Source organism: Drosophila eugracilis, unplaced genomic scaffold (assembly GCF_018153835.1).
Source record: "Drosophila eugracilis isolate 14026-0451.02 unplaced genomic scaffold, ASM1815383v1 contig_722, whole genome shotgun sequence".
Classification (NCBI taxonomy): Eukaryota; Metazoa; Arthropoda; class Insecta; order Diptera; family Drosophilidae; genus Drosophila; species Drosophila eugracilis.
Genome location: NW_024573616.1, coordinates 520,404 through 533,111, shown reverse-complemented (window position 1 = coordinate 533,111; position 12,708 = coordinate 520,404). Strand labels below are relative to the sequence as shown.

Sequence of the window (12,708 nt, the reverse complement as noted above, 5' to 3'; positions counted from 1 at the left end):
CAAGCAATTATCAGGGATTGGCCAGATTAGAAGCGACAATTGTAAATCGAATTAACTGAATTGCTTTTGGCTTTTCCACCAGGCGGACCCACCATGCTACCGATTAGTGACGAATTAACTTAATGTCAATCTGTGTTCTCCTTTCCCTTTCAGGCCAAAATGAACGATCACCACCACAACAATCTGCAAAAAGGTGAGTCAGCTTTTGCGGACCTCTCGGACCTATCCCAACCAGCTCACTTGACCTACCCAGAACCTGACTGACAACAATGCTCTTGTTAATTAATTGCTCACAAAAACAACCCGACCGATAATCACGAATTTCCAAGATTCAGATCGCGGCGCGCGAACCGCAGATCTCCCAGATACCGATCTAAACCCACTTGGCCAAGAATGCAAAAGCTAAATTGGAAAACGCGTGCGGGCCGCGAACAAAAGCCGGCAAGACAATGTGCTCTGGTCTCATACTCCCACGGAGTATCACACGGAAAATAATTGTATTATCAATGGGATGATCTTATTTTCCATTTAATATCCATTTACCATGACACTAAGTCCTTATAAGTTGCCAAGAAAACGGAGAAATCAATAAGGTAGTTGGTCTTGTGTGAAATACTCAATAGAAAGATACTTTTTAGTTGGAGTAAAAAGATACAAAATGATCTTTAACTACTTGTAGACTAAAAGTCTCTAATCATAGTATTTATATACATTTTAAACTCAAAGGTTAGTAATAACTTTCCTCAGTGCAGCTAAATAAGCCGAAAAATTGACCTTTAACAGCCGCAACAGCAACAACAGTCGCCAGATGCTTACAAGATGTTTACATAAATTCCTAAAATGCAAACAACATTTTAGCTGGGCTCGTTGGTAGCAGCATTGTTGCCGCTCCAACTACCGGGCTACCAACTACGTACTTGCAACAAGCAACATTGACAGCAACACGCTCCTGTTTGGAGTTGCTTTACCTTTGCCTGGACCTCGACTTGGGCTCCACAGATCCCCCAGAGCTTGTTGGCGTTGACGTTGGCGGCAATGATCGCCAGCCGATAATGTCAACGCTAGGCAATTGGCCAATAAGGTTGTTGTTGTTGCTGCTGCTGCTGATGCTGTTGGCTTTGTGCTGCGATAGCGATCGTCCACATTGTTAGCTTCGATGTAGATGTACTCGGATCGGATACTCTCCTTGTACAAATTAACAATAAGGCAACTTTTACTGGTGTACTGCTGGTGTCCCCGGCTCATATTGCCGGGTACTCCATTTGAAATGCCGCTGGAAAGCCACTCGTAGTTGCCACTGTTCATTAGCTGAACTTTCTGGCTGGCGCCACTGGCCAGCTCTGTTGTAATTAACACAGAAATGACGGAGGATGGGGCCCAGCAATTATCTGCAAATGCTTTATTAGAGAAATGTTTTTGACATAGCTGCGGGGCGCCCAGAAACCGAGTTGGCTATGGTTTGGTTTGGTTTGTTTCAGTTTGTTCGGCTAAGCCGGCTTACCAAGGAATTTTCAGCAGCGCTTATTGTGCTTATTGTTCATAACTTGATGATTAGCCCGAAATCCTGGCCAACCCTTCATAACCACATCTAACCAGTAGTAGCCAAGCAGACTGAAACTCATTAACGGATTCACACAATTTTTGCACGCAAATGGGCCAGATGAAAAAATTCTAAAACCCAGGAAAATGCGAAACTATTTTCACATAACTCCTCCAGCGATTTCCCAGCGGCAATCAGCGGGGCCAACTAATGTCTCAGTTTAATTAGAAAAAAAAAGAGCAGGCAGCCAGGAGCTGGGTTGGTCGAGTTGCTCAGGTGGTCAGGTGGCGACATGGCCAACGTGAGTGAACGTCAGTGGCGGCAACTTCAACGGCCACCGAACGACTGAGCGAACGAACCAGAACTTGATGGACAACCGTGGGGCAGCACTAATGCCGCTCGAAGCCGTGGCGCCACAACGCTGACACACAACAACTAAATGCAACAACTCAATTGCCTTTGCAGGTCACTTTCTGGATGACAATCGCCTGGAGCATCATGCGGTTGCTGGACAAGGTGAGTTGATGGGTGACACGATGACTCACGGGCAATGGGAAAAGTATTAACAAAACGTAATGGTAAACCACGATTCTGATTTTTTTTATTGCCTATTAAAAATATTAAAAATGTTAAAAATTTTAAATTTAAATGCATCTTTTGACATATTCCGGAAAGTTTTAACTTGTTTTGTTATTTTGAAAAACAAAATCTGAGGTACAACTTTAAAGGGTTTATATATTATTTATTAGCATAATTTTAAATAGATTTTACTTATATGGGCTATAGTCAGATTAGACTGCTAATAGAAGAAGATGTTCTATCTCAGATTTACGATTTATTAATCAGTCATATAATTTTGGCCTCCTGAAGTAAAAAAACACTTTTACAAACTCATTTTAAAATCATCTTAAACATTCCTTTTTGTTTCATTTTGTGAAAAATACTTTTAGGCACAGATGAAAATGTTTATTATTTATGTTATGTTAAATTCTTAATAAAGAATTCAATTATTGTCTCTACAAACTAAAGCCTATGGTTCCTATGTCTCACTCTCGTACATTTCCTCCCCTTGCAGGTGGCCTGGGTCTAGGTGCATCCAACGGAGTTGCCGGAGGAGGCGGTGCTGCCTCTGTGGGTGGCAACCCCAGCCTTGGCGCCAGTTCGCACCATGCGGCCGCCGCCGCCCATCATCACAACCAGGCAGTTGCTGCTGCATCGGCGGCAGCCTTGCTGGTGGTGCCACAGCCGATAAATGCCAGCAAAATGGGCGGACCCGGTGGTGTCGCCTCCGTGGCCGGTGGACATGCCACTGGCGGTGGCAGTGGACGCAAGTATCAGTGCAAAATGTGCCCCCAGGTGAGTGCATCGACAGTCGCGTATTGCGATTCTCATACCTACATATGCATTTGGCTGCTGGTGGCAGTGCAACTCAAGGCTAAGGGTGGCCACTGTTGAATTATGCCGACGCCCCTGGCGTTGCATGAACCAGTTGACCGAAAGATTGGGTGACCAAGGGGATCGAGTCCAATCGGATTCGAAGCCCTGAGAGGACCGTGCAAGGCATCGGCTCTTGTTTACAATTTTCCAGTTGATTAAGCTCAACAAAAGTTTCGGATTTCACATGGCACTGGGGAAAAAGTAGTCGATTCTTATCTTAAGATGTAGATTTACTTACTTTAAAAAGGTTTCAAGACTCTAATTGATTAAAATCAAAAACATGACTTTAAATGCTAAAATCTAAGGAAAGCATGATAATTATCCAAAGATAAGGTGTAAACAGAGCTTAAATTGTTTGCAAGTCAAATATAAAAGTGTTTCTTAATGGCGTATTATAAATATTAGATCCTCTGGTCATTGCAAACGTTTATATAGATATTTGGATCAATATGCAAACTGATCATGAGTTATTGCTCAGTGTACTTAACCCCTTTTCGTATCATGTTGCCTCGTTTTCGCACATTTATTCGCGGCTCCCCACGCACTTGCATTGACACTCAAGCCGTGGCTGAAAGCCAGGACCAAAAAGCCCAGAGCCAACAGCTGCAGTTGCTCGTAAAATGTCAATTATGCAGCGTCCACGGCCTGCGTTGATTGCTGCTAATTGAGCTTATTGTTTTTTAACGGTTATTTGTGGCCTGAACCGGGGCAGGTGCCAGCTGTCAACAGAGAGCTGCTGTCCAAGAATCCTTATGGGTCATCGATATGCGTGAGATCCAATACTGGTGGGCCAAAGATGTGATGAGCGATCTTGAGAATGAATATTTTGTAGATTGTTATTATAAAATCACTCGCTATCTAATATTTATCATAAAATTACTGATGATTCGTCGGGTGTTTAGATAAACCCTTAAGCCTTAAAGAAGTTATTCTTACTTAACACATTTTTGGTAGTTTCCCTATAATTATTATATCAAAAACATTGGGCAATGTCCTTGGCCTTAAGCCATCTATGGATCAATGTTGAACTATATGAAATTTCTTTTCGAGCTATTCTTATACTAAGTAAACAATTTTTGTTCTATTTTTTGTTTATTCTGAAAGAACAACAGTATTGACAGCGAACATTTTTGGACGAATGATGTGTCCGGCTGATATGCCACACCCACAATGCCCACAAATTGCGGCGAGGGGCTAACAACATTTCCAGCGCTGATGAGCACGCACATACACACACCTACACACTCCCAGGAAGGGGGTGAGAACGCGGAGTCGATGGAAGACCGACATGGGCGGAGGTGTTCATTTGTGCGGGACAAAGTGAAATAGCAGCATGCCTAAAAGTATGCTACACTCTCCATTTTTTCTTGCCCCTCTACATGCGTGTGTGTGCTTGTGTTTGTGTGAACTATATCCTTGTGTGAGTGTGTCAATTTTGTATGTCTTTTTGGCACATGCACATACTCCCTGCTCCTGTGTGTGTGCTTGTGTGTGGAAACTGCACTACTGAAAATTAGTGCGTTTCTACGCTCAAAAGCGGCTGCTGCTACTTTTTTAATTACCCACACTTTCCATACTTTTTTTCGGCGATCCCGCTCCTGCAGCTGGACTTTGGCAGTCGGTTTGTTGTTGCCCAGCCCAGCTTCAATTGGAATTACTACACTTGGCACTTTCATATGTAGGAACAAAAAAAGTCCTGCAGCAGCTCCTCTCTCTCCCATTTTTTTTTTTACCTTTTGAACTGAAACTGGCCACATTTCTCGTATGTGAGTGTGTGTGTGTGTGTGGATGTTTCGGCCAGCCTATCATGTTAGTGTGCTCTGCTCTGCCACTTTCTTTGCATCCTTTTTGGTTGGTGTGGGTCGGTGGGGTGGTGGCACGGTACTGCTATTTCCAACCGGTTTTTTCAGCTGACCAAAAATTATGTTCACCATTTTGGGGCGCATGTCAGGAGCTTCATTCGGGTTCTTTTTTCTTTTTTCCACCCAAAGAGGAGAACGAAAAATACACATTATTTTTAAATTATTTTTAAAATAAGTAAATAACACCTTGATTGAATACAGGCCTTCTGACGGAAATCATTAAATGCTTTGGCCAATTTTATGGAGAATAATAATTTAATAATATTTTAAGCTGTATATATTCAAATGCATACTTTATTTAATAATTTCCCACCATTGTGAATTCCCTGCATATTTTTAAGCCTTAAAAATACTCCACAAATAACATTCCAAACTCAACGCAAATATTTGTTTTCCCAAGGAAAGTCCTTATTGTAATTGAAATCCTTTAAAAACAAAATTAATCACGGACATGTATATTTTTTGAAGTTTTTTTCACTTCAACAAAATATTTGTCTTATCCGCAAAAAACACCGAAAGCAGGTACACTGGAAAAAAGGGCACTTTTTATGGACTACATGCCGCGCCCACTTGTTTGGGGCGACCGACACAAAGCTTACATAAAATTATAGAACACGCCTAGCAAAGGGGCAAAAAAGTGCAGAAATAACTGAAATAAACATAAAAATGAGCTGCGATTTTTACCCTATGTTATTATTAGCACCACGCTGTGCTAGTATTGGTGAGCGTTTTTGTATTTTTTTTTTTTTTTTTTTTGTGTTTAAAACCTCCCCACGCATAAAACGTTTCTACTATTTTTAACTGCAATCTTTTTAGTTTTATTTGACATTTGCATTTACTTTTTTGCATTCTTCTTTGCTGCGCTTTCAACTTTGTGTGTGTTCATGTGTGGGCAGGCACTAACACAATTACACAAGTGGTCAGCGGGGGGCGTAAGAGCGGGCGTGGCAGCATGGGGCACGCTCACACTATCAATTAGTGAATTACATGCGAACAACGAGCGGAAAATGCCCGAGCGGGTGAAAAACTGCCGACAAAAATAGAAAAATTGCAAAAATTTGTTGCGCACATCAAAACAAACACACACACACAAACATAGGCATACATTCTGGGACACACACACGACGCACACTTACATGCTCAATGGCAGTGGACTGTGTCTGTTATTCCCCTCATTTAATTAACAATAAAAATAGGCTAAAAAGTTTTAAAAAAGCAAAAACTGCATGCGAATTATGCAGGCGCACACAGACGCGCCACGCACACTCACATACATTGCAGTCATGCCATTTGTTAAACAATTTTAACTCGCGCCCCCAAGTAGGCAATGTTTTTCGCACACGCTCATACAAACACACACCCAGGCAGAGCGGCGGCGGGCATTAAAATTTGATCCGATATAATACATGAATTATGTAAACTATTTTTATTTTTGTTTTGCCTATTTATTTTTGCTGCATTTTTTCGCTGCATTTTTCTGTCACGGTATTGGTGCGAACTGCCCCTAAAAGTGTGTGTGTGCAAGAGTGTGCGTTTTGTGGCCTTTGGCATTAGCATTTGGTTAACGTTAACGGGCGACCACGGCAACAATTGCCAGCCCATTTGCCATTTTTAGCGGTTAGCAACAGAAGCGCATCGCGAATGCTCTGCCGCTCTCCTCGCACACAGATGCCGTCTCGCTCCTTGTTTATTTTTGATTGTATTATACATTATTCCATCCGTACTCGCACATATATATTGGCTTGGGATCGGACTGGATCGACTGGCTATATTGGCGTTGGTATGGCATGGGTCTATTTATGCACTCGTCGAGAGCTTTGTTTTGCTTTGCTTGTTTTTTGCATTTAATGGCCGCACTTTTTTGCCCAGCACTCACCAAATTGTTTTTAAAATGCTAACTTTTTTCTTGGCGCTTTAACTTATTTATATGTGATGTATACGTGGCAAAATATTTTACTTTGTGCTTTGGTTTACGCTTCAAAGAAACATAAATATGGCAAATGGAAATTATTAATTTTTTACATGTTTTTCCACGGTTGGGAATTAATCAACGTTGGGAGAAAAAACAGCAAATTCAATTAAAAATGTTTATTAATGTTTCAATATTCGAAATATATAGTTATACGATTATGTCGCTTTGGGCCGTGCTATAATATTTATGTGGTGCGAAAAAGATTTTAGCCCGGTTTCTTTATTTCATTAGCCGAATTTCATATTGAATTCTGTAAACAAATTTGGCTATTAATGATGATAATATTTCTTGTTTAAAAAATCTGGGATCGCAAATAAGATTTAGGGGTAATGAAAACTGAAAATTATTGTTTGGACTTTTGATAGAATTTGTTTTCAACATTTCAAAATATTACTTATTAAACATTATTTTTTTTTGATAATATTAATACTGAAAAGCTTAAATAACCCTGCTTAAGACTATAACCTAATGCCAAATTCTAAACATGTTCTTTCCAGACTTAGATTTATTTTCATCTACTAACATAATATAAAAGAACTTCTAAGTATCTGAAAAACATTTAAATCAAATACATTTTTTAGAGATCGTTTTTATTAATTATTTACAGTAAAGGAAAAAAAGTAATAAAAAATAAAACGAAAGCTTTTGGGATTAGGAACCTTCTTCTAGGCAAGTTTTTCCTTTGCTCCTATCAAGCCAAACGAATGCACTTCATGGGACCATTATATATATCCAATTTACACTACAGATTAGTATTGCTGAGGTTGACCTAAAACGGAAAAAAATTATTAGAAGACTTTAAAAAGTTGCTTTAACTTTAAGGGAATTATATTTAACTTGATTAAAACATAAAACTGTTTCCTTACAAAGATCATTATAAGGAATATTAGTTTTAACGGGATTAATTCGATATTAATTAAATTTAATTAAAAACGCAGAAATCCCAAGTCTTACCATAGATCTAAAGTAGGTCTTAAACGAAGTCCAGCCCAGATTAGATGAGTGATCCCAGTGCCTATCTTCAGAGTACCGCTCATCGAAAGTAAAAGTACTACCCATAGGTGTGGGGAAGCGGATGCACCTCTAGGAACTGAGACCAGAATCCTGGTGGCAGCTCGAGCAACACCTTCAGCACATGTTGCCAAATGATCACATTTTCAAGGGTCAAATCCAGATCTCCAAAGAGAGTGGGAGCAAAGATCACGGCTAGATTGTTCACCGTCATGCGGACGGCAGGACTCTCGGCCACCCTTTGCCAGTGGAGCATCAGGAAGGCCAAAGTGTCCCTATGAGGCTGCTGCAGCTCCTGAACCGCCATATAGACAGCCATTTCGATGGCCATGGGATCAGCCTGCAGCGTGGCTTCGTGGAAATTCCTACGGTGGTAAATGGGTATCAGGGGGTGAGCTAACTGGCGAAGGAAGTCCTTCACACAACAGCACAGTGTGTGGGTGTCCTTGTTGCCCAAATGCGGCGTGGACTTGCCACGCAGCAGCTTCCGCCGCAACCGCTGGCATTTCTTGCGGGTCGAGGACACTCGATAGAGACCCTCCTGTTGCAATCCCCTCGCCTCAATCTCCGTGGCACAATGGACAATTAAGGCCGGCACCATGGGTGCCACCGGAGGTGCATAATCGCTGAGATTGCCACGCATCGTGGTCATTGGGGGCTGGGGTATGCAGTTCACCGTCAGCTGGCGGCAGCAGTCGATGTGACAACGTAGCGGACACGCCCGACACCGCAGGCTGGCCGTAGCGAAGCGGATTCTGAAGGGAAAATAGAGATAGCGAGGGGAGTGGATTATACTTTTTAATTGGTTTAATTTAACAGTTTTAAATTAGGAAAATATTTTGAAAAAACAATTTTTCCATAGTGAAAATATATACATACTGCAAAATAATTTAGTTTTTGAATAAAATTCTGCTTGTCTACATTGGAAGTTTTTAATGAAGGCAATCTTAAATCTTTTTTATTAAATATTTTTGTCAACCAATAAAGAGTTAACATAATATTTTCTATTCCGAAATTTCCTAGAACAAAGTAAGATAAAATTAAGTTAAAATGAACTTATTATAAAGTAGTCTAGATTGCACTATACTCGTACTTTCAAGTCTCATTAAAAGTGATTCGTATTTTCCAAATGTATAAATACAGTCGAAATAGCTGAAACTTTTCGAACTCTCTTTACATGAGATGAGTGATAATATAGAGCAAGTCTAAGTAAAGTCTTCTCTTTTCTTTCTTAGTATGATCAGATGATACAAGCTGTGAAACTTTGATTGTTAGAACAAGCAACTGTATTTGTATTAATCTTAAATTAACTTTGATTGTATGGATAATTCTTAGATAAATAAAACAAAGCACTCACTTTTTCATGCAATGCACGCATTTACCCACGTTGTAGTTATAAGACTTAACCTTAAAATTGTGCTCCCTCAGCAGCCCCGCATGGGATTGCGTGCAGTTTTGATAGTAGTCGAGACCATCTGTGGATAATCCATCGCTGGTACTGGGGTTCATATCCACGCGATCTTGTAAAGAATCGAAGGACTGCGATCCGAACATCCTGAAGTGCTCGTTGAGATCATCGTAGGACTGGTACTCCCGCAAAAGCCTCCGTTTGTTCAGCATTGCCGAGCGATCGCCAGGGAAAATAAAATCGAAATGAAGGCTTTTACGTTGCAGACCCTCTAATCGCTAAATGCTGACGATTGATTCAGCTGTTCTGGTCAGTTGGCAATTTCCGAAGAGAGGCAGCTTCAGATTGAGTCAGCTACGCAGATGTTGTAGGCTCGTTTCTCCGAACATTCAATCGAAATGTTTATTAAGACGACTGACTTATTCGGAATCGGTTGTAAGCTGACGACTTGAAGTTGCTTTGCTTGTATATAAATGGCATTAGCCCTTTGTAACGCCTGCTGGGATTTGTTTGCTTTATGCTTATATAAAAGATAAAAACCCAAACGTTTCAAATTCATATTCGTTGATTTATACAAGAATTGAAAAGAATAGATTAAAAAAGAATTATATGAAACTTTCGGTTATACATGCTTATAAGAATTAGTTTTTTTTTTCCAAATTGACAATTTTTACCTATTTTCTAAAGAAAGTTAAATACCTGTTTATTTTATTTATTTTGTAAATTAGTCTGTCAAGTATAACCCTTAACAAGAGTAAAAATAGGGCATTTTTATTTAATTTTTAGAAGAAACATTAGGCCATTAAATTAACATGTCTTAAACAGTGAGCTTAAGGTCCCTAGTAAGAAAAAGAATAATTTGTCTTTCTTATTAAAAGATTTAAATAACATTAGCCTAGCTGAATTTTTATTTAATTTTCTTTGAAACGTTAAATACGTTTAAGAAGTGACTTTTACTATAAACCACAATTTTGCAATGACTTGATAATTGAGTGTCTTAAAAGAAAACTATTCAGAATATATCCAAGACATGAATTGAAATTAAATTTAAGCAAAACTGAAACTAAAGGAATCAGTAGCTTACGGAAAAATAATCAATTGACACCACTTGTAATTCAGATTAAAACGATTATGATATCAAATGGGCAATAAAAGAATGCTTACAGCTCCTTTCGATGTCTGAATACTTTCATATAGATATCGGCTTTTTTCGATGTCAACAAACCTTTTATAAACAAGCAAAGTCCCCTTAAAGCCCTGTCGCTAAAGAATTTGATGTCCCACCGAGATTCAATGTCACGATACAAGCCCAAAAGTCCCAAAAAAAAAACGAAAAGAATGTAGAAAATCAAACTGAAAAAACAATTTGCTAAAGTATCAATGAATTCTAAGCGCCCTGAAAATGGCTCGATGGCGACGCTAAATGGATGAAAAATTCATGGAAAAACGTTTTGCGGCCACCAGACGTAGAATGCAACCAGCAAAAATGTAGTACCAAAAAAAGTGCTGCAGTTCATGTGAAGCGAGCGCATCAGAAAGCGAAAATGTTGAATCCACTACGTGGAGCTAAAAAAACACCAGAAATTAGAATTTAGAGAGTTCGCTTGGGTGTTTTTTTATTTGTTTTTTTAGTAGGAAATAAAACAATAATCGTTTTGTTAGGTGAATGGGTAATTATTTAGCCAATCTTTGATTTGACTTTACTAGATTTTTAAAGTAGGGATTGCTTGAAAATTAAAAATTATCGTCGCACTTTTCAATTTCGGCGCGAATTGAAGAGCAGCGGCAGCAAAATTAACGAACAGGGCGGCGAATTTGATTTTTATGCTTTTTTGTAGTCGTTTTTTAGGCGTCAGCTGCAATGACGCCGGTGTGTGTCTGCGTTTGTGTGTGTGAGTTTTGAGGGTTTGGGTGGGAACTGGGTTGAGAAGCTGAGGATGGTTGCCACATTGAATTCGTAGTTATTAATGCGTATTGAAATGCACACATTGATGTGAGTGAGAGTGTCTCTCTCTGTGATTATGTGTGTGCCGTGTGTGTGTGTGTGTGTTTGTGTGTAGTATTCATAATTGCACTTGTGTGGGTTTCTATCTGTGTCCGACTGTTTTGTTTGTATTCAAAGTCCACAAATACGAGTCACGCATCGCAATAAGCCCATGCAATCCCCCCAGCCTCAGCCCCTTTTCCCAAAATGCTTTTTTGTACTTTTTCTGATACGCCTCTGCCCATGTGTGTGTGTGTGTGTGAGTATTAATATACGTGTGCGGCTCTATATGTGAGACTGCCCGTTGCGTACTCACAAAACAACATAAAAAATAAACAAAAAACACAACAAAACAGCATAAAAAATGTTTGGACATCCAACAAAACAGGCAAAAAAGAGAGGGGAGCTGAACTGCGAGTTCTGGGAAAAAACGAGTGCGAAAAAATGGCATCAAAGCACGTTGACAGTGTTGCCACGTGGTGATAATTAATTTTTCACACACAAAAGTTGATCAGAATGTTTTTACCAGTTGCAAGGAAAATATTCGGAAACACTTTGTGGCAGGCAAGTTCACAAAATATTGATAACTTTTTACGCTAAAAAGTGGCAAAACTATTCACAAGCTAACCTATATTATTAGCATTATTGTTAAAAGCAGGGGGATCCTTTGATATTACAAATCCTATTGACTTACTTTCGTTATAAGCAAGAAGCCGTCATTTGAAAATTAATCCCTAATTAAGTCAAATTAACTTGAGGGAAAAATATGTTATTATATAATCCTTTTTGTGTGCGTTGTCAGCTAATCAATGTAGAAAAATAATGAATATTTGTAAGTGTTATAGAGGAGTTAAATTAAACTCTTTATGTCCTTGTATTATCTTTTTTGTAATAGAAAGATCAACTTATCAATTGACCTCTTGTGAACTGAACTATAAAACGCAAAACAACCTGTTAAAGAATTCCGCCGCAATCGTCGCTTTGCCTAACCCAATTCTAGTTGGACACTAAAAACAACAATTTATAATAAATTGTATTTTTCAATGGCAACTCTGCTATTTTTTAAGGCTCTCCCTGTCCCACTCTCTCTCCCTGCAGTCAGGATGCAAAAAAAAGGCATCCTAAAAAACCAAATCTAAAAGCGAAAACACAAAAGCAAATGCAACACCAACAGCAACATCACTAAAGCGATGGGGAAATGGCTGTAAAAAAAAGAAATGAATGTGTTTTGCAAACGGGGGGTCAAAATGCACAAGGTGCAAGCGAGACGGGGCGATAGAAAGGAAAAAAATTATTTCCTGTGGCAAGAAAAAAAAAGAATTGGAAAAAAGGAGGGGCGGCTGAGAGAAAAAATGCACAGCGAATGGAAATGGAAAAAATGCTGGGAAAAAATGTGCAAACTGCTGGGGATCGAAAGAGAGGGGGACTGGAAGGGGGAGGTGATGGGCGAAGAAGTTGAGGCAAGGTTGCAATGCGAAAAAAAGAACTTAGAAA

At 39.5% G+C, this 12,708-nt stretch overlaps 2 protein-coding genes across 2 annotated transcripts in view; one reads left to right on the top strand and one right to left on the bottom strand.

The window, feature by feature from the left end:
• The window catches only part of LOC108115046 (zinc finger protein rotund), a 40,624-nt gene that overhangs the window by 16,736 nt on the left and 11,180 nt on the right, over positions 1-12,708 (top strand). Inside the window, 3 exon segments of the mRNA XM_041819425.1 lie at positions 154-193; positions 2,006-2,056; positions 2,616-2,896. Of these exon segments, the coding sequence (XP_041675359.1) occupies positions 154-193; positions 2,006-2,056; positions 2,616-2,896 (372 nt within the window).
• Positions 7,492-9,615, bottom strand: LOC108116222 (GTPase-activating protein RacGAP84C). Its single transcript, XM_017228011.2, is given in 4 exon segments — positions 7,492-7,580; positions 7,766-7,879; positions 7,881-8,577; positions 9,180-9,615. Coding segments are annotated over 4 exon segments (1,101 nt in total). The 5' UTR covers positions 9,443-9,615; the 3' UTR covers positions 7,492-7,553.